The sequence below is a fragment of the Pempheris klunzingeri genome, chromosome 1 (genome assembly GCF_042242105.1).
Source record: "Pempheris klunzingeri isolate RE-2024b chromosome 1, fPemKlu1.hap1, whole genome shotgun sequence".
Classification (NCBI taxonomy): Eukaryota; Metazoa; Chordata; class Actinopteri; order Acropomatiformes; family Pempheridae; genus Pempheris; species Pempheris klunzingeri.
In genome coordinates this window covers 16,989,504-17,009,826 of record NC_092012.1, presented here as the reverse complement: position 1 = coordinate 17,009,826, position 20,323 = coordinate 16,989,504, and the positions used below count along the sequence as shown (strand labels likewise).

Here is a 20,323-nt window from a genome sequence, read left to right as displayed (position 1 = left end):
TGGAATACAAGCCACATCTACGCAGAGAAACAGACGACAGCACGCAATCAAGAAGAAATGAAATCACTGTGTGTAAAAACTGTGCGGTCGGATTTTTCTTCTTATCCCATCAAAAAAATGAACAGACTACATCTGTGGTCATGGATTGACAATTAGGGGAGAGACGGAGAGAGAAAGAGAAGAAAAAAACGACCATGGGATGTTAAAGGTGAGTGTGATCAAGATGAGAGCAGAGAAGCTTTGATGGGTGTGCGTGTGTGTGTGTGTGTGTGTGTGGGGGGGGGGGGGTGGGGGGGGGGGGGGGGGTGAAGGGGGTGCTGGCAGCTCGCGCTCAGCCTCTCTCTGAGGACAGACTCTGAGCTAATCTACTCCCTCTCTCCCTTTCATTTAATCACTATTGCTGTTATTCTCTCCATTTTACTCACATTCACAATTTACCCTCTGAAGCATCACTCGTGCATTTTACAGAGAGGCATTCAGTACACATGTTCATTTAAATTTGTGCACATAGAAACTGCTTAGTATTCCAGATGAATCCATATCAATTATATGTTGCTTATTCCACAGAAAATATGACAATCATCACCAATTATTTCATATTAGCTACATGCACCAACACACACATGTATAAAGACAAACAGTATCTCATTGTGAGACTGCTTTATAGAAATTTTGGATGCACATTATTTTTGTAATGCAGTTCCTGGATTTCCCATGTGGCATTATTCGACATTCCCATCAGGTTATCTATAAAAATGTTCTCTAATGAATTATGATTGATACAGCAGTATGAACAAACACAATTATTGAAGATTTCATCCATATTTTCCAACCCCAAACCACAGGCACACCGCCACGGCAGCTTCTACAACTCATCCTGAGGGAGCATTAGCATTAGACAAAGAGCATCTGTATTATTACCTGAGAAGCCACTTAAACATGCAGCGATCACACACTCTGCTGCTCTAATCAATGACATATGCAGGACAGTAGCCGATCAATAACACATCACCATGTAATCTGCTCCTTGACATCCATTACTGCTTGGCCCACTGGTCTGCATCATTTGGATATACTGTACTGTATGTACTACAGGGTTGTGATATACAGCCACAGGCCGGGAGCATGAGAGGTACTGGAGTAATAGTAACTCAAGGAGCTCATAAATTTAAATCCTACATGCATCAAGGTTAAATCATGGCCCGAGAGCAATTTATTCAGTCTGAGAAATAGAGTTACATAGATAAGGGTTATGTGTCAGATTGCTCTCATCCTTCCTCACTTTAGTTTAAGTAGCCCTGAATGGCTGACAGCCCTTTAGGTTTGATTGCAGCCACACCGTCAGAGAGAGGAGCAGAGAGGCAGCGCAGTGATAGAGACGAGCTGGGGAGTGCTACTGCATCAATAAAGCATTGAACAGGAGCCAGGACCAGAGCTGGAGCATAACCGGCAGTACATATCACACGACAGGCACAAATCAGGGAACAGTAGACTCAATACAGAGTGTCTCATGGGAGAAAGATTTTTTCTGTCTTTGGGCCTCTGGTCCATTTGTCCATCAGAGTGCATCCCTTTTGTCCCCTCATAGGTGTACTCATCAGTGAAAAACTAACACCCAAGTGGCAGGAGGAGCCAATGCCACCTTGCCAGAGCTTTCAAACGACAGAGGATAAAGCAGAGGGGACAGGGAGAGTAAGAAAGGATGAGCGTAGTGTTTGACAAGGAATGATGGGGGCAGAGGGAGGAATGAGTCAGATTCTCCTACAGCTGTCAGGGTGTGGACATTCCTGACTGATGCAGCGGGCTTGTTGGATCAGCCATGGCAGGGAAGAGGCGTGGTGTAGCACGGTATGGTCACTGTTTGATTAGCCAAAGAATGTCAGGGTTAGAAATAATGAGTGAGTCTCATGGATCTGCTTGTGTTTAAAGCACTACTACCGAACAGTGATGGAAAACTGAAACAGTTAGTCCATTTGTGCAAAAACATCTATTTGACACGACCATGAGACAGTGTTTTTAAAAGTTTTCCCAATGGTGAAAGCAGACAGTCCGTAACCATCAAACCTTAATATCACCAAAAGGGCTTTGATCACACAGCAACCGAGGAGGTTCCAAATACTGAACAGAAGCTTTGCAACACAAAAAAACATGAAAAGAAACAAATCCATGAGATGAAGCACAGTGATGCTGCAGATACAGTATGGAGGAGGACAAATGGGAGAGTACAGGAGCTCACTGTAAATAGCCTTGGACTGTCTAAACAAAAGATTAACATAATCTGCCTTTCAAATCAGATGGTGTTACAGGTGTTTACTGTGATTAAAAGCCCGGAGAGCTTTTATATTAATTGCTCATTTGGCACTCTTGCAGGACTCAATGAATGAATACTGTGCACGTTTGGTTGTCAAAGTAAAAAGACTTCACATAATCCAGTTTGATCAGGTGCTGCATTTTGCTGGCCTCTGTTTGACACAGAAATACAAAGCAAGGCTAAAAATAAAAACAGATCACAGAGCCTACGACTACAACCTATGAATTTAAATCACTGGAAGGCATACAGTATAAACTATGTCTATGTGTGTGTATTGATCTCTGTGTGAGTGTGTGCACACAGCATGTGGGTGTAGGTATGTCTGCTCACCATAAATATGTGCAGCCAGTTATGTAGATAAGTGTGGGTTTAGCTCGATGTGTATGTGCTGTAGAAACATGCTCCCCTCAGTAGCGTCGACAATGTGGCCTAATCCTCCTGGAGGCAGAGAGTTTGAAGTGGGATGAGTCCAATTCTTCTGCGTGATTTGGGACCATCTGTATGCAACGCAACACATAAAATGAGCAAATGAAGCTACTGTTTTTTTTGGTTTTTTTTAACCAACTCTGAAAAGGTCTTTTAGAATAAAGCTTGTTTTTAGAGCTCATATAAGGGAGTGACAGGTAGCTGGAAACAAAGCCAGGTTAATATGTCATCTGGCTGTTAGTGATGCGGTGCGTGTACGTCTTCGTATATGTGTGGCTTCTCTCCAGGAGGGCCTTTGCCATTCATCAAAAGCTCGGGGTCTCGCTGGGAGCGGTAATTGGAAATCTCAGAGTTCAGGATATTTAGTGGTAATTAGCAGCATTACACAGCGGTAAGGTGACAAGTGACATCCAGGGCACTCACAGAGATCCTACCCTCCCCACCCCCACCCATCACCCATACAGAGCATGAGGAGCGCAGATACCAAGACGCTTCCAGTAACAGGGGCCACTATCCCCGTCAGAACCGACTTAGAGAGCAAAGTTAAAAGGTTACCCGAGGCTGTCTGGTGTAATTAATCCTTGCAGCCTTTTCAACTCTGTCAAGCCCCTGCATCGTTTTCATGTCCTGAACTATGCTGTTGTCCTGAAATTATTGAAGAATTAAAAGCTAAAAGTCATTTCAGCTCAACTGCATGAAGGGCAAAGCAGCATGGGTACACACAGCTAAAATTATCTTCTTCGCTTTCTACCAAAAGGAAAGTAGAAAAGACAAGACACTGTCACGAATACACCAAAGCTCTCATTGCATATGTGTGTGTGTGTGTGTGTGGCTGTATCTAGTTAGACTTTGTCATCCAGCCATGGAGCAAACAAGTCCAGTTCTCTCCATGGACAGCAGGAGAGGATCTGAACATTTAGGGGAAATCTAAGGCAAATAATAAGCTGCCATTCAGAAAAGCCCTCACGAGAGGCGTCTGTGGTTTTAACTGTGATCGACAGGACTGACATTTACTGAGTCAACCTCAGACTGCAGTCTGCGATCCTCACTGGACAAAACTTTAACCTCAGCTAACATTCGCTATGCTGAGTCAACACTCTCCCTGTATCTGCCTCACTTTTGTTTAGATAGAAATTGAAAGAGGCAGAGAAATCAAATGTGAAGAGACAGGCGTGTTGAAGGAGTTCGACGTGAGTACAACTTTAAAACGTTCTGTTTGTACAGTTCAGACAAAAACTCAGTGGGGTGCTATTGCAGAAATTGATCCATGAGCAGAAGTTTGAGGAGATCCAAGAGTAATGCAGCAGAGCTAACTGCTCACATTGACTGTGTCCCAAGTGTCTGGAGGATTTGGTAGAAAATGGTTACTATTCCATACATTCAAAGATAATAAATATGATGATGCATACCCATTTAGTAATTGTGTACTATTGGAAAACATGAACTTTAAACTGTCAGACAAGATTTTTGCATGATGGAGTACTTTTGTCACACATTCTTGCGTGGTTATTTTATCCATTAAGAATTATCCACTGATTTAGCATTGCACCCCTGAAACAATGTTGGACTAGCTATAAAAAGCAGAAACAAAGTTTGAAAAAAATAAAATAAAATCGATGCAGCAGAACCAGACATCATCTTTTTTATCCCACACATTTTTCTTCCTTGTCAAAACATGACACACGTTAGATCTGGGTGTGTGATGCTAGCAATGGCTAATGTAGCCTCGTGCACAGATGTGTAGCACGCTACAGATGTTGGGTGAACTCTTCTGTCTAACTTTACCCTTCCAGATTTTTTTACTGGCGCTCTAACATCATTTATTTACATTTGCTAAAGTTATTCACTGGATTAAAATTGAACGACTTTACAAACAATATCTGGAATAAAACCTTTTTTTTTAAATTTTTTTTTAAGTAACAACTTTGTTGAGAGCATCTAAAGCTTACTTTGTGCTCAGAGCTGAATCATCTACACCTGAAGTATCAACATGTTAGCCGCGTTTTGGTAGCTAACTTCGGTGCTAGCTGTGCAGAAATACACCAGGCCAATTTAACATTAATTATAACCTGATACTAAAATTTTAATTTCAGCGTTATGAACAAACCTTCAAACTACAGCCTTATTTTCTACATTTTGAAATAGGTGTTAACTCAAATGACATGACTCGAGGACATTTATCAGACTTCTCACAGCGCCATCTGGAGTCACAAGACATTTTGCACTCAGGTAGGGGTCCCTTTACCCAGTTTCTCAGTATTTACTGATATGATATAAATTAATTTACATATGCTGTCATAGAGGATTTTATCCATACTGCCCTCGTCCACCCTATGTAGTGGTGATGGTGAAGGTCTGGGGTAAAGGAATAGACCCTTTTTAGAGCAGACATTTTGAACTGTCATAGTGGGAAAAGTCAGCATTACTCGTGATATTAATGACTGCTTTGTTCTGTGTTGAGTTTAGTCGACAGTGGAAGGTCTTCATAATAACGGGGGCAGGTGTGTGAGTGTGGTATTTGAAGGACATTCATCAGTGGGTATCACAGGTGAGACTGAAAGAACAAATGGAGTGTAAAGCTGCAGGGAGGTGACTTTGAGGTGTGTGTGTGTGTATGTGTGTCCCTCATGGAGGCCAAAGGTTTAAAAAAAAAGGTCTGGCTTGTTTTTGCTGAAGCATTAATTAGCATAGGTTGGTGCTTTTGCGCCGGGCAGAGGAAAGCTGAGCCACAACAGGGTGTCCATGTAATGATCCGTCTTTAAAACAGCGTCTGTCTTTGTATTGTGGCAGTTGCTGCTTTCCACTTCCTATGGGATTTTTTTGCTGAACAGCCTGAAAGAAACCATTCGTACTAAATTCACAAAATGTGCGTTTCTAAGAGAGTGACCATTATTTGGTATGTGCATGCATGCATGTATGTGTTTGGTTATTTCACTGCAGTCCGGAGAGACATTAGGGGTCACTGACTGAATACTCCTTGGACCTGCGGCCACTTGTACCCACACGCTCACACTGTTTTTATATACTCACACACTCATCTTCACTCCCTCTATCCACCCTGCTAACCCCCATTACCCCGCTGTGCTGACAGAGAGCTTTTCCAGTCCAGGCCACAGAAAGGGCTCTCCCTCTGCCTCCCAAACGCTGACATGCTCAAAGACACCCCTCCCCACTTATTTTTTTCACTGCACTCCCTTCTCAGTCTCTCATTGCCTGTATTACTCCCCTCGCCCTATCTCTGTGTCATTCTGCAGCCTGCTGTGTGATCAAAATTAACTTTGAGTTAGTTTTCTGTGTCTTCTGGTCTCTGGTCGTGCTCTGTAAAGTTGCTGTCGGCTTCAATCTGTGGACCCAAACAGCAATGAAAAGTGAGACATGGCAGAGTCCCTTAGAAAAATGAAAGGCAACACTGGCCACTAGACGGTAATAACAGCAGTCTACAAAAGTTATCAAATATCACCTGCCATTTTTCATTAGCTCATAACTTTGTACTGTGTACACCATCATTGTGCTGTGGCGGCTGTGGCATGTGTGTGAAGAGGTGCTACACTCCTGGACTGGATTTTCTAAGTGTTTTCAGAGATACTGCGAGGTGGAAGCCACTTTTGAACAATTGCTTATATGGTTTTATTTTTTACTGGGCCTGGAGAGGCAGGTAGCTCCCCTAAGCTGACTGACCGTCTAAAAGCAAGGCAGTATTGATTGTCTTTCCTCAGGCCTTTCACACAGCTTTGCTGAGGACACATTAAATGTGTTATAAGTCATTAAGACCTCCAGGCGTCAAATCTTACCTGTCTAACTTAAAATATATTGACATATTGTGCTCTGACAAACTTTTTATTTTTTGAGGTAGCCTCAAGGTGTGTACAGATGCACAGTATACCCTCTCCATACTGTGCTGAACACTGTGGAGCATGTGTTAGCGTATGGTTGTGTTGGGTACGCGCAGACATTGAATCTGTGTGTGCTTCTGAGAGAGAGTGTGTGTGTGTGTGTATGTGTGTGTATGTGTGTACAGGGAGCAGGCTCGTCCTCTTGCTGCCCCGGGGGCTCAGAGCCCATTTCCTGTTGTGCAGTGTGATAAGTTTCCCTGTCAGATCCTCCCAGCACCACTATATTTCTGATAAGCTCCACTGCTAGTTTTCCCGACCTCTGGCACAGAGATCAATTTGAGATTGATTCAGAATGCCCTGCTGGGCCGAGCTGGAAGATCAATTTGAGATGGATTGTTCACGCCAGGGGGCCAATGACACGCAGTGCAGTGCTCACTTGCTTTCCCTCCTTTGCTTTCTTCACCCCTCACTCTCGCTGGCTGTTGTTATTTCTTTCTCGCTCTGCATTTTCTCTCCTATCTACTCATCTACCTTTCAATTGTTTCACATTGGTCCTCTCTACTGTTGTTACTTTGTATTAAACAGTGCATCTTTCACCCTTTTGAATTTATCCTTATTCATGCCTCCTTTTCTTCCTCTCCCTCCTGCTTCCCCTACTCTTCTCCTCCCAGTGCAGAATAGGGGCAAGCATAGAGAAGATGACTTCATTAGCAGAGGGACCAACCCCTGTAAAGTGATAAGCCTTGCAGGACAGGAGAGATAACTCATCTGGCTTGGTAATGCACACAGAATATACAGATATAAGCCAACACACACACACACACACACACACACACACACACATAGAAATGGTTAGAAAAATAGCTTTATTTTCTCAGTTGTGAGATCGTGGTGACTCTTGCAATCATGCCCTGAGCTCTTGGTGTCACCACTGCTGACTCATGACCTTTCTCCACAGAACATCATGTCTACAGAAACTATATCACCCTCTCCCTCCTTTCTTCATACCCCTCTCTCTCTCTATCCACCCTGTCTTCTTCAGTTGTTCTTTGCTGTCTCAAAGGCTTTGGCACTGGCCCTGAAACCAGCAGATGCATTCGCCTCCCTTCTCTGCACAGAGTGACCTTTTCCCCAGCAGTACCATCCACCTCTGACTGCACTGACCTTTACCTACAGTAGAGCCCCCGACATCTCTCCCAGGAATGGACTGCAGACGGTGCATCGTCTGCGCATCCATGCAGAGAGAAAGCCGACAAATGACAGAGGGAAGCTGGACCGACAAATGAAAATGGCAGTTATACCGTAAAATTGATGCTGAAGTGGAAGGGGAAGCTACAGTAGGTGTAGATGTTTTTTGCCAAAGCACAGACCTTGGCTGGACACTTTCTCGCCAATGGTGGTCACTCACTTACTCACTCAGGGATGGTGTGTGAGGACGTTGGGTTCAGTATGCTTCAAACGAATTGGTGTGTACGAATGGGTGTCTGAACACATTTAAAGTATAACAGTTCCAAATGGCCACACTCGAAGGCGGGGGTGAAAAGCCTGCCATCATGGAGAAGGGTGAGATGCAATGAATCGAACAACTGGAGATAAGGGCACACTCTGCCAGACGGTCTCTCTTTAAAGGCACTCAGTTGTACACACAAAAATAGACAGACAGACGTAGTTGTGTGAGAATAAAAAAAGAGCTGAAGAGATAAGTTTAAATACCGCCTACTTTCTCACCTGTGGAGTCACTGCGTAAAGTGGAAGCGCTTATTGGATTGGAGGCATGGTGTCTGACATGCCCAGAACAATACTGCTACTCCAAATGAAAACACTGAAACACAGACCTGGAACTGTCTCCTCACTTCATTTCACTTCATTTTACCAAGGTGCACACATAAGCAGAACAGCCTTGCTATTTGTGAGGAGAAACTAAATGGTGAGAAATTCATCACTGTGAACTGGAGTACGCTCTGAAGTGCTACAACAAATGAACAACCCAAACCAAAGCCATGCTGCATTGGGTGATTTTTTTTTCCATCTGAACTTTGCCTCGTTTTCCTTTATTGGTTGATTTTCTGAATACATATATATGAAGAGAATACTATCAAATATGCTAAAATGACTTCCATGTCAGCAAACATAGGACCACTACTTTTATGTCCTGTGAGTAAATGAATGTGGCGTGCTGCAGGATGATTATTGTAACCCTCACAGAGTCACACAGCTCCAGCCGTGGCTTCACACTAGACTCACAGCACACCAGAGCGCAGTTCACATCATGACCCGACATCCACACAGCAAAGAGGGTAGGGCTGGTGGGGGTGGATCGAGCGCTCTGTTGCATCTATTTTACATATATTTATTTATGGGTTTTTACAAGCAACATGCTACCCCCCCCCCAATCAACTATGAATAAATATCAATTATTATCTGCCAGTCTGTCAACCTGTGCGTTTTGTAGCCCTTTGTTTTTATATAATGTTCATAATTGTGATTTTTTATTTTTTTTTTAACAAATGATCAAGATGTTGTGTGACCAGATTTAGCTGTGGGTGGGCGTCACAACCGCTGGGAGTCAGCTGTGTTGTGACAGTTAGAGTGATTTCACAGAAATATGTCCAGAAAGAGGTCGTTTATAAAAATGGGTGAAATTCAGCATTGTTTTTGTGACTGCAGTTCGCCTCCATTTGCCCTTTGCTTTTGCACTGCTTGCGGTGTTTTTACAGATGTCAGCCAGCCGAGCCTCGGGCTGGATACACATATACGATCTGACAAAATAAGTGACAAGTGTTGCATCTGAACAAATGAGATGGATAAAAAAAATACTCTCTTTAACTCTCAGTTTTACAGATTATTCACCTATTCCTAATACTGCCGTGCTGCCTCTAAAAATGATAATTCTGGTTTAATACTATCTCTATTTTTATTTTCATAGTTTTTGCCACTATTTCTATCAGTTACTGTAACATTACAGTTATTGCTGAACATATAACGAAGTTGAAGAATGAACTGTTTAGTTGCCCTATCAGATTGTCCTCTACATCGTGGCCCACTGTATATTTCAAAGAACAGCCAGGACATTATCACCCACAGCAACTGCAGAGCTACATACCCCGATGCCTCTCCCGCCCCTGTTAGCCTCTTTGAGCCTATATGACAGATGGGCCCGCTGCATCGTTTCCATCCTAACTCAAACTCCTCTATGACCAGCCCTTCTGATAATTAAAACAGATGACAGAATATTAAAAGAATGAAGCGCATGGAGAAAGCAGACAAAAATACCAGAGACCAGATGCTCACTATGCTCAGTGTTCAGGCCAGTCCCTCTTCACTGGCGTGCAAAATGGAGCAGATAATAAAATGAGCACTGTAATGACCTGAACACAGACTTGACATTTATACGGAGGAAGCTACAAACACACATAAACTACAGGATCAGTGCAGAGGATCCCTCAGAAGTTTGGTCCAAACATCAGGGGGGGAGGAGAAAGTTGAGATGAGCCATTTATTCTTATTAAAAGCTTGCGTCTGGAACTGGAGAAAATGCTGGATTATTATTATAATGACGTTTTTTTACTGTAATAGTGCTCAGTCTCTTAGATAACATTAAAGACTGGAGAGAAAAATCGACTTAAAAACTGCCCAAAAACAGAAGCCTTTTGTCCCAGTTACCCCATACAGCTACTTAAGTCATTAGATAATTGTACACGCTCACACACACAAACACACTCACACACACCTCAGGGGCCCTTCCTGTGGCACCTGAGCCTCCTTATACAGGTCACACAGTACAGTGACCTTTTGTAGTGGTGCACTGTGGTGCACACAGAGGCCACGGCTGCAGCAGCAGCATCTGGGCTGTGAAACGCTCGCCACTCTCTCTACCCCATCCCGACTTCCACAGCTGGGGCTCAGTAAGCTAGAGGGGACCTGTGACAGTCAGAAAGCACAGACAATAAATGTTGACAAAACCCTTATGTTGTCAGGGTCGCTTTGGAACAAATCGCCTGGGGGGAGACATATGAGAGAGGAGCAGTGGGGGGAGGAGGAGGAAAGAAAGGGGGAAAAAAACCTGCCTGCTATCATGAGACAAGAAGTACAATGAGACATATAAAATAAAAAGCTTTTATTGGGTGTAACTGTCATTTCTGAATTTGATAATCCAACTTTCTAGCAGTAATAGGAGTTGAGAAATGCTTGCAACCCACATGCTGTTGCATGAACAGATTACATTGCTTTAGCGTCTTAAACATGAGTAGGAAAGTTTGCTTGCAAACTAATCTAGGCCACAGGCAGTAGTGTTTGTTGGCTAGCTCTGAGAGAACAGTGGGAGGGGGAGGATACGGGGCACACTGCTGCCAGCAGCACAGAGCAGGATTATTGGAGTCTGGACAGAGAGATTTTTGGTGGCTGTCTCGCCATGATTTACATTTGTGACTGTATTGTAGGTTCTGTTTCGGGGAAATGATCATGTAGATCGGTTTGTCTCAATTTTCACTTGACCTCAAAATCTATATAGTACTATGCAAGGAAAAGGATAAACACATTTATATGCTGCCTTCCAATAAACATGAAAGCAATCCATTTTAATCACTTTTTATATTTGCAGTTTCACATCATGTGAAACAAAATGTTTTTAGCCATGCTAGCGTGGCTCTAGGGATGGAAATTGACATTAATGGTGCCCAGAGGACGACTCCTACTGACCCTTGTGATCCCCTGACTTTTCTTCTGGTGCCACGATGAGGTTATTATTGGATGGATTAGAACTATTGGATGGATTGCCATAAAAAACATCCATGTTCCCCTCAGGATGAACTGTAATTACTCTGGTGATCTCCCGACCTGCCATCTAGCACCATCATCAGGCCATTTTATTTGTCCAACACTTTGGCTTGTGAGCACATACCTGCAAAATTAATGACATTCCCATCAGCCTCAGTTGTACACGATCATGTCAACACGACTAAGACGGTGGTCATTTTACATCATCATGTAAGTGTCGTCATTGTGTGAATGTTAGCGTGGTGATGCTTGCATTCAGCTCATAGCGCAGCCTGACAGAGCTGCTAGCATGGCTGTGAGCTCTTAGCCTTGTTCTTTTCTGTGTGTCAACAGGCTTGATTTAGTTTGGTCAGCTGGATAAACCTGAAATGGCCACAGAAAGCTAAATTGGTCTGCTTTAAGTCCGTGTCATCTCTGTGGAAAATCAGGCAGACCCAGGCTATATCAGGGCTGATACCTCAGGTGTGCTCCATTTGGGGTTAGTCATTATGTGTGTGTGTGTGTGTGTGTGCGTTGTATGACTAACCTCATTAATGCATGGCCGCACGCTGTTGAATAACTACATGGTGGAATGGGCAAATAACGTGTGGGGGTTTAAGGTTTAGGCAGAGATGGTCAGGGGGAGTGGAGGAGGGAGCACATGCAGAGAGCTGGATTAACGGTTTTGAAGGACATGCTGGAGACATAATATATAATATCCTATACTGCAGTATTTATACTACTGCATACTCGTGTTAAGGTATGATGAAACCAACAGAGAGATAGGAAATGGAACTGCCGGGGATGGAAAAATATCAGTATTCATTGTGGAGCTGGAAACATATGTGGAGTCCCAGTTATGCAGAAGACAGAATAATAATGAGATTTGCTGAATAGGCTTGGGACAACAAGTTGGTATTAATATTATGATATTTGTTCATAATCATTTCCTATTCTTGTTTGCATTCCTAACCTATTTTGCATTTTGGTGTCATAGAGTGGATGTCCTTCAAAGTATTTCAATAATGTTTATTATATTTACCCCAGTTGCTTTAATGCGAGTGTCTCTCCTCTCACAATCTCCATTGTTAGCAGAAAGCTTTGTGTGCCTGTATTGGTGCAGCAATTTCATTATTTTGTGGAAGTGGATCTAAACATATGTTTTCGGGAACCCAATAAATATTGACATTTGTGCAAATGTCTGGTTAACTGGTGTTTTTCTAACTGCCTTGTTTATCCATCCACTGCTGTATGAGGGAGAATATATGGACTTCCAGGGAACACGTGGGAGAAAAAGCAATGTCCGAGTCGGTGGGGCAAGAGCTGAGAAATGAGAATCTACTCCAACTTCACACGCACAGAGTATTTTCTGGGGTTTATGCTCATTAAAGGAGCTGAAACCTACAGAAGATGCAGACAGAGTAAGAGATGCAGTATAAGCAGAGACTTGGAGGTAAGAATAATGAAGGCATGAACAAATTTAAACAAGCACACACACTGTCATCTCTCCGCCTGCCCTCCATTCCCTTCACCAGCTATCTAAGCACACCGTTAATGTTAGTGTAGCTCCCTAGCAGTTTATTGAACTGCCAGCAATAAACTGTAATCAGCTCCAATCATATGTGTGCACTACATCAACAGATAGATTAAAACATTGACTGATGGAGACAGCACCTCTGGCCAAAATCAATAGCAGCTTACATACACAGCTGGTATGAAGCTAATAACGAATAATGCTGCATTGATTGCAATGCTGAGGTGCAGCCATTGAGTTACAGATAAAGGCCTACAGCAAATAATAGAGTGCATGATTATCTCTGAGTGTGTGGGGGCGGAAGTGTGTCTGTGTGTGTGGGTGGGGGAGGTGTGTGTGTGTGGGGGGGGGTTGTACTCACCCGTAAGTGGTACTGCTGGCCCTCTTGCTCGCTGCCCTGGAGCGGCTGGACTTCAACTCTCCACTCATGCTCATGTCTGCATGGAAGAGCAACCAATTAACTTCGGACTGATACAATAAAAAGCATCATAACACGACACAGCAGGGACACAAAGCACAAAGAAGAATGTTCAGATAATTAACTAACCTGAAAACCCTGAACAGCGTCTGGTCATGTTTATCCTACACCCACGTTTACTCTTTATTTGACCAAAATGAATCCAAACTACAGTAGTTGCTGTCATCATCTGACATGATAATGACAGAGGGGCCGGCTGAGCCTGACAGTGGTTGTTTTTCACCTACATCTTCGACTGCTCTCTGTTGATTGCTTCTGCCACTCCGAGCCAGCTGTTCACCTCCATTTTTGTCTTCCGTCTGCAAGCGTGCACCAGAAACGGCTTCAGACTTGTCTCAAAAACCGAACCCCATCTCTCTCCCTCTCCAAGTCTGCGTATGTCTCTCCTACACAAATGTTCCTATTGGCCAATTAACCACGAGCCAGCTTGATTACAGGATATGCCAACAGCTCACTGCTCGTGTTGGTCGTGGCTCAGCGGTGATTTACCAAAGGTGAGTGTAAAAGAGAGAAAAGTGAAGGAGTAAAAAGAGGAGGAGGAGAGGAGAAGAGAGGAGGCCGGTCTGACATGGACAGATGGGTGGTGAATGGAGTGTGACTGGGCCAGCTGCACATACACTCGCACAGCGTGACAGTCAAATGACTGGAAGCTACAATTAATTAAGTATGGGTTTGAATGTGTGAAAAGAACTAGACACGTGTATGTGCCTTTACCTCCCACTGCAGAGATAATTTTCTGACAGTTTATGGTCAAACAGTGACCTGCTGGATGGCTTCTCTGCTGCCAACAGTGTCTCTGCTGGGGATGAACCGGCCCCTGCTGCTGACACCTCAAGTTTTACTTCCCCCAAGCCATTTGTGCATGCACACAAGGACGTATTTCAAATACCTCAAGTTATTACTGTAAACTCACTTTGATATCTTTTTATAACATATTTCTGCTCACAGTAACTAGATCCTTCCTCCACTAAGATGACAAAAGAGTGACAGCTCAGGAGAAGAATGTGCGCCTGGAACAAATCGTACGTACGACAGCTTTTCATCTGCGCAGACTGGAGCTGAAGTGATTGTATGGCAGAGGGAAACAAAACTGAGTTTCCTGATGTGTTTGCTGAGCAACATGATGACAGTATGATTGACTGCATGAAGGAGCCATTACACAGGAAGAGAGGGGAGGATGCTGCTGAGCACAGTTGTCTCGCTCTACAGGAGTGAAACCTCGGGAGGTAATCAGCCTGCTATTTGGTAAACAAAATCCTATACGCTACAATTAGCTTCTCCAGCACACACACACACACACACACACACACACCCCTACACAAGCCTTTAACAGGTTTTTTGTTAAATGTATTGTTTAAAGCTTTTACATTGTTAATTGCTATCTTTTACTGTGATTTTCTGTTTCGAGGTTTGTGTAAAGATAAAAAAAATTATTGATGTTTTCCTTCATCACTGCAAACTCATAACTATTTCTTTCTTTAGCAAAGTTAATTGATCATTTAAATTAGAATGATGGCACAATGATGATGACTACAATGATGATGATATTTGATGATGATGTGCCTCACATGGATTGCACCCCCCCCCTCCCGCCAGGCTACTTAAACACAGAGGTCAGTATAAATACCACTTAAGGCACTTGTCTTCAGTGACAACCCACATTATGCTCAGTAATTGTGTTGACTGACTGTGGCGTTGATGAATGCGATGAGAACGGTGATTGATGACTGTTGTTGTGACGCAATTATACATTTTTCCCCTAACCATTATGCATATTGGTGCAGAACTGACAAATGGTTTAGAACATGCTATAATGTATTTGTACGCTAATGTAAGGACATTCTTTGGTGTTTAATAATGTGCTGTATTTTTCAAAAATGATTACTCATATAAAGCCATGCTTAGTATTACTGTAATTTACTATATCACTTCATTACATTTCTTTTCCCACTCCTGCATCCCACTGGAGGAGCTATAGTTGTTGAGAACACATATGCTTACAATTATAGTGTGATATAAACTAAAAATGTATGAAATACTATATATTATACATATGAAATATTATATAGGGCTTGTAAAATGCTAATCTGGGTAGAAAGACCCACACAGATAGATAGAAAGAGACACACAAAGACTGACTGATTGATTGATCACTTGATTGATCACACATCGTGATCATTCACGATGGTTTTCCCCGCCGCTACACTTGAGCCAAGCTCCCTTTCATAACTCATTTACCATAGACTCTTGTGGGAGGCATCATTGCACTCAGTAGAGAGGAGTGTTTCTTTCTTTCTTTAGCCAGACATACGCTATAGAAAGAATTTCACATTTGATAAAGATACACAGTATTTTGCATCACAATAAAATGCTTGTTTCATTATTCGTTTAATTGTATTTTACATTATTTATTTAGCTTTCTTTATTAGAGTTTTGCTTTGCCTTTGACAGACAAATCATTCAATAAGTATTATGGTATGTATACACACTATGTAGACATGTTGCGCTGAATGAGGATTTGCTCCCTTATAAATTGCTTTATCTTGGTTGTCTATTAAACTATGTAAAGCTGACAGCACCAGTTTAATATACTGAAATGTAATTACTGGATATTTTGTCGTTCCAGTGGTATGTTTTCCTCCCCATTAACACAGATGTGTTGCACCAAAGACAATAACAATACATTATAATGCATACCAGAAAAACTGCCGTATGGTGATAGTATCATTATCATTGGCGGCATGTCACAATAACACCATATTGTGAGTGATGAGTCACACTACAAACCAGCTCAATAAGAAACAAGCCCAGGAGTCTCCTGCTTAAAAAGTGCAGATCACACAGAAATCAAACAGCAGAATAATCTAACAGACAGCTTGTTTGTAAAGTAGGAGCAAAGGGCACCAGAGGACACATCAAGGTCACACACAATCAGCCATAATGAGTTATAAAGCCTCAGCCTCTGCCACGCTCTACAGTCTGTCACTGTGCTTTGTATGAACAGATGTCAGGCTGAGTGCCAGACTGTCGCTTCATACCGAGCGAAAGTCAGAGCTGGCATGATCACACTACCGGGAAACAAAATAACACAGCAACAAAGTGGAACGGCTTTTCTCCTTCTAAATGATTCTGAATTAGCAGAGAAAGCAGGAGAGCAGCGAGTGCTTCATCGGACTGGACGGCCTTTGAAGACCCGAGTCAGTCAGCACCCACCCTGCTGGAGTGTCCTTGAGTTCTCCAATAGCTCGAGGAAAAGCTGCTCTGTCTGAACCTGTGTTTTCGCGTTCCTGCATACACTTCAAAGGCAACCTCTCGATCAGGGTCAAGTATCTTTTTACAGCACTACTTGTAGTGAGGCTTCAGGTGATGCATGTATGCAACTCAAGAATGAAACATCAAGACTGTCATTGACATGGTGAAAACATGGAAAGTGCAGGAATTCCTGCACAGCATGTTTTTTTTTTTGTTCATTTTTGGCAAGCGGCCCCATCCTCTGCACAACCACACACACACACACACACACATACACACACTAAATCTAGTCTTCTATCACATTTTCTTCATCTTTAATTTTTCATGCAAAGGCTTGAAGCGCATCCTTACATGTTTAATACATTTTTCAATTAATGTCTAAATCGAATATCTAATTTCAGAAGAGAACAGAAATGCTCGAGCTGATGACTGACACAACTATTTTCTGAGGTATTTCAATCTAAGAAAACACAATGATTTTGTAATCCTGCTCACAAATTGTTCATTCTGCCCCCCCCTCCAAAAAAACAAAAACTAAAGCTATTATGACTGAATGCCTTTGCAACAATCATTTTAACTAAGACAACTGGGACTGCAAAATTGATTTCACTTTCACTGGCTTTGGCAGTTTTAAGAAACTATTTCATACCTTGGTGAAAAATGAAGCTGCAGTAAAACATTTTTCTGCTTTTCTCTTTTTCTGTTTTGTACAATTCCCTTTATTACTGCCGCTTCTTTCAGTCTAATTGGTAATGGCATTGCTAAAAAAAAAAAAATGTGATTAGCTCAAAACAAAGTTTTCAGGAGTGATTTCCTTTAAAGCAGCAGAAAGAGACAGTAAGTGCAATGTGACAGATTTCTTAAGTTGATTGCGCTTAATGAAAGAATTTGTTCCATTCATCAAATATTAAAAAGGTTGTTTCACTCATATTTTGCCTTGTTCCAATTATTTAGATCAGCTGTATGCTTTTATGTTACACTTTCTGTTTGCATCCTGCTGTGCATTTTGCTGATGTTCAAAACATTTTCTGGATCAAAAAAAGAGGCCATTCCCTGCTTGCTTTCACTTTAATCCGAACGCAGCTCTTTAGCCCGAACTTGCCACAAAGTTTATTAATCAGGCCACAGTCTGGCACCCTACATAGTAAGAGAGGCTGGTTTGTCAAACGTGGATGTAAGAGCAGCATGCATGCTTGCTCGCTGACAGGCTCCACACTCTGTCATGCTCCATCTTCTCCATTTCCTGCGCTGGAACTGACCTCAGGTCAGACTCAGAGCCAAGCTGCAACCATGAAGCTTTAGTTTCCACTCGCAGGGCTAAATGTGTAATCGTAGGCATCACTGTCAACATTAATCATGAAGAAAGCCAAGCGGACAGAAAAGATAGGGAAGGTTCATATGAATAGATGGCATGTTTAGAGACATGTGGAAGCACCACAAGAAAGATTGGATCTATACAACAGAGCAGTGAAAAAGCATTAGAATGAGGCAGATACAGTTGTAGCCTGCCACGATGAAACATGATCTGAGTCAAAGACCCTGAAAAGATCACAGCAAACCACAGTCTAAGATGAATCTGCCTTTCACCGTTAAGACTTCATCCTGGATTGAACTGTTCGGCAGCCTTTACTCTCCCAACAGACACATAGTAAAGTGCTGTTTCTGAACTAGTGTGGAAGTTGTGAGGAGGCTCTGCCTGCATTGTCTGCTCTGGTGCCCTGGTTCGGGATTGTTCACAAAAGAGATGCTACATGTACAGCTGAAGAAAAAGAAAACAAAATGTATGCTGAAGCTCATCACCGGAAAGCAAAGCTGCAGCATAAATAAGCCTTCGGACGTTTCTGTCTCATACGCCCAGAGAGCAAGTGTCGACCTTGCCAGTGTGAGACACAGGTTGAGCTTTGATCACACGTACCTGTGCAGTTTTTGCTGTAACCATGAAGTTGTCAGAAAAACCTCTGAATGTATCGCAAACAGGGTTTACATCATAACCTAAAACATTGCTACAGATCTTTTTCCAAACCACCACCAGATTGGATCAATGTGTGGGGAAATGGAGAAAGCCAGAAAAACACATGAGACTGAGGTGAAAGTGAAAAGGAAGGTGGCGTTCAGGGTGAAGTGTAGGGACAAATACAGGCTGCCTCTGTGAGCGGCGAGGCTTGTAGGGGGAAAGGCAGAGGATGGGAGGGGAGAGGGAAAAAATGAGAGGCACAGTGGAGAATACTGTCTTTCAGAAACACAGTGCTGCATGCAAACATCCGCTGAGACACACACATACACACACACATACACACACACACACACACACACACACATACACACGCAGGAATAAAGGCTGATATACTCACATCTTGGGCTGAACAGGGTCATATCAGGGATGCAAAACAACCAGGAGACTGAGAGAGGAGAAGCTAGCCGAGGATTTCTTTGCTTCTTTGCTTTGCAACTCACTCTTTTTTATGTCCTCCCTCTTGCTGTACGTGTGAATATTCAGTCTGCTGTCGGCTGACTGCTGTGATACTACTGAGTCAGTAACAAGCCAGCTAGAGAAGCACCAATGGGCTGTACCAAATGTTTGACATTGGCAGGGGTGGACAGGGCTGCACCGGGCTATTCCATTAGCAGGAGGACTGGATGGGTGTGCAGCTGGTTTCCCCTCAGCAACAGGAGCTTGGCTGGAGCTCAAGGCTCACAAATTCCAGCCCAGGGAAGAGGAAGCTGCTGGAGTGTGTGTAAGTGTGTATCTTAATACACATCTCAAAGAGCAGAAACCTGAAGACACAGCTGGGCACTTGCTTCACTTCACACTGACAATGAACACATGAATAGACGACATACTCGTGCAAACAAACAAAATGATACACACACATCAGCACGCTCGTAAGGGAATTCGGAGTAGAATGGAGACTTGACGTGTTTTATGAGGATCATTTACATGTTAATTAATGATTATCTAAAAGTTACACACACTGAGGACACTGCACACACACATGCTGAAGAAAGTGTCCAGTGTGATTATGTAAAACAGGAGACAAAGGAATTAACGACAATTGTTGTCACATAACAGCATATTTGATGAACTAATAAGCAATTATACTTTGAAAATGCTCAGACAAACAGTGACTTAATCTCTACACTAAACCTGAACCATACTGAGCAAGTGAACCACATGTAAACAGCCTGAGAAAGGAATTGAAGCTTTTAATTAATCTCCAGTAGCATCATTATTGTTACATATGACAATATTATTCCCATCACTGAGATCTTGATTATAATTAATGCAGCATCTGAAAACAGGCACAGCACAATCACTTTTTACATATTGCAAAGCGTGCATGCTGTCTAATCGTTCCATTTTCGTTGTGCGGTGGTTTGAGAGAGAATACACCTGAGGGTGTTTAATCTCTCTGGCTCCCGAGGAGAGGCTTTCATGTGGGTTTAATTAGCTTCTTTAACAACCAACACAGGGTAAGAGTGGCTGTAAGCCAAACTTTAATCTTAGTCAACTCTAAAATCATTATTACCTCTTTTCACACTACACTTAACCCAGGCACAATTGCATTATTAAGCTTTTAACCCTTGGATAACTGTGTGCTCAGTAGAGTGACAAGTGAGTTGTGTGACAAATTAGCCCTGGGCTGCTGGTCTATAAGGTACAATACGGTTAGAAATAATAACGTAAAGACTAGTGTTTCTGTTTTGATATGAACTAAAAAAGAACGTTGTGGTTT

At 42.6% G+C, this 20,323-nt stretch overlaps 1 protein-coding gene across 1 annotated transcript in view; it reads right to left on the bottom strand.

Moving 5' to 3' along the window:
• The window catches only part of LOC139199560 (heterogeneous nuclear ribonucleoprotein C), a 33,771-nt gene extending 14,686 nt beyond the window's left edge, over positions 1 to 19,085 (bottom strand). The window contains exons 1-2 of the mRNA XM_070828611.1: positions 18,941 to 19,085; positions 13,221 to 13,296 (exon numbers count right to left, since the gene is read on the bottom strand). Of these exons, the coding sequence (XP_070684712.1) occupies positions 13,221 to 13,296; positions 18,941 to 18,962 (98 nt within the window). The 5' untranslated portion in view covers positions 18,963 to 19,085. The remainder of the gene's footprint in view (positions 1 to 13,220; positions 13,297 to 18,940) is intronic.
• Positions 19,086 to 20,323: the final 1,238 nt, after the last annotated feature.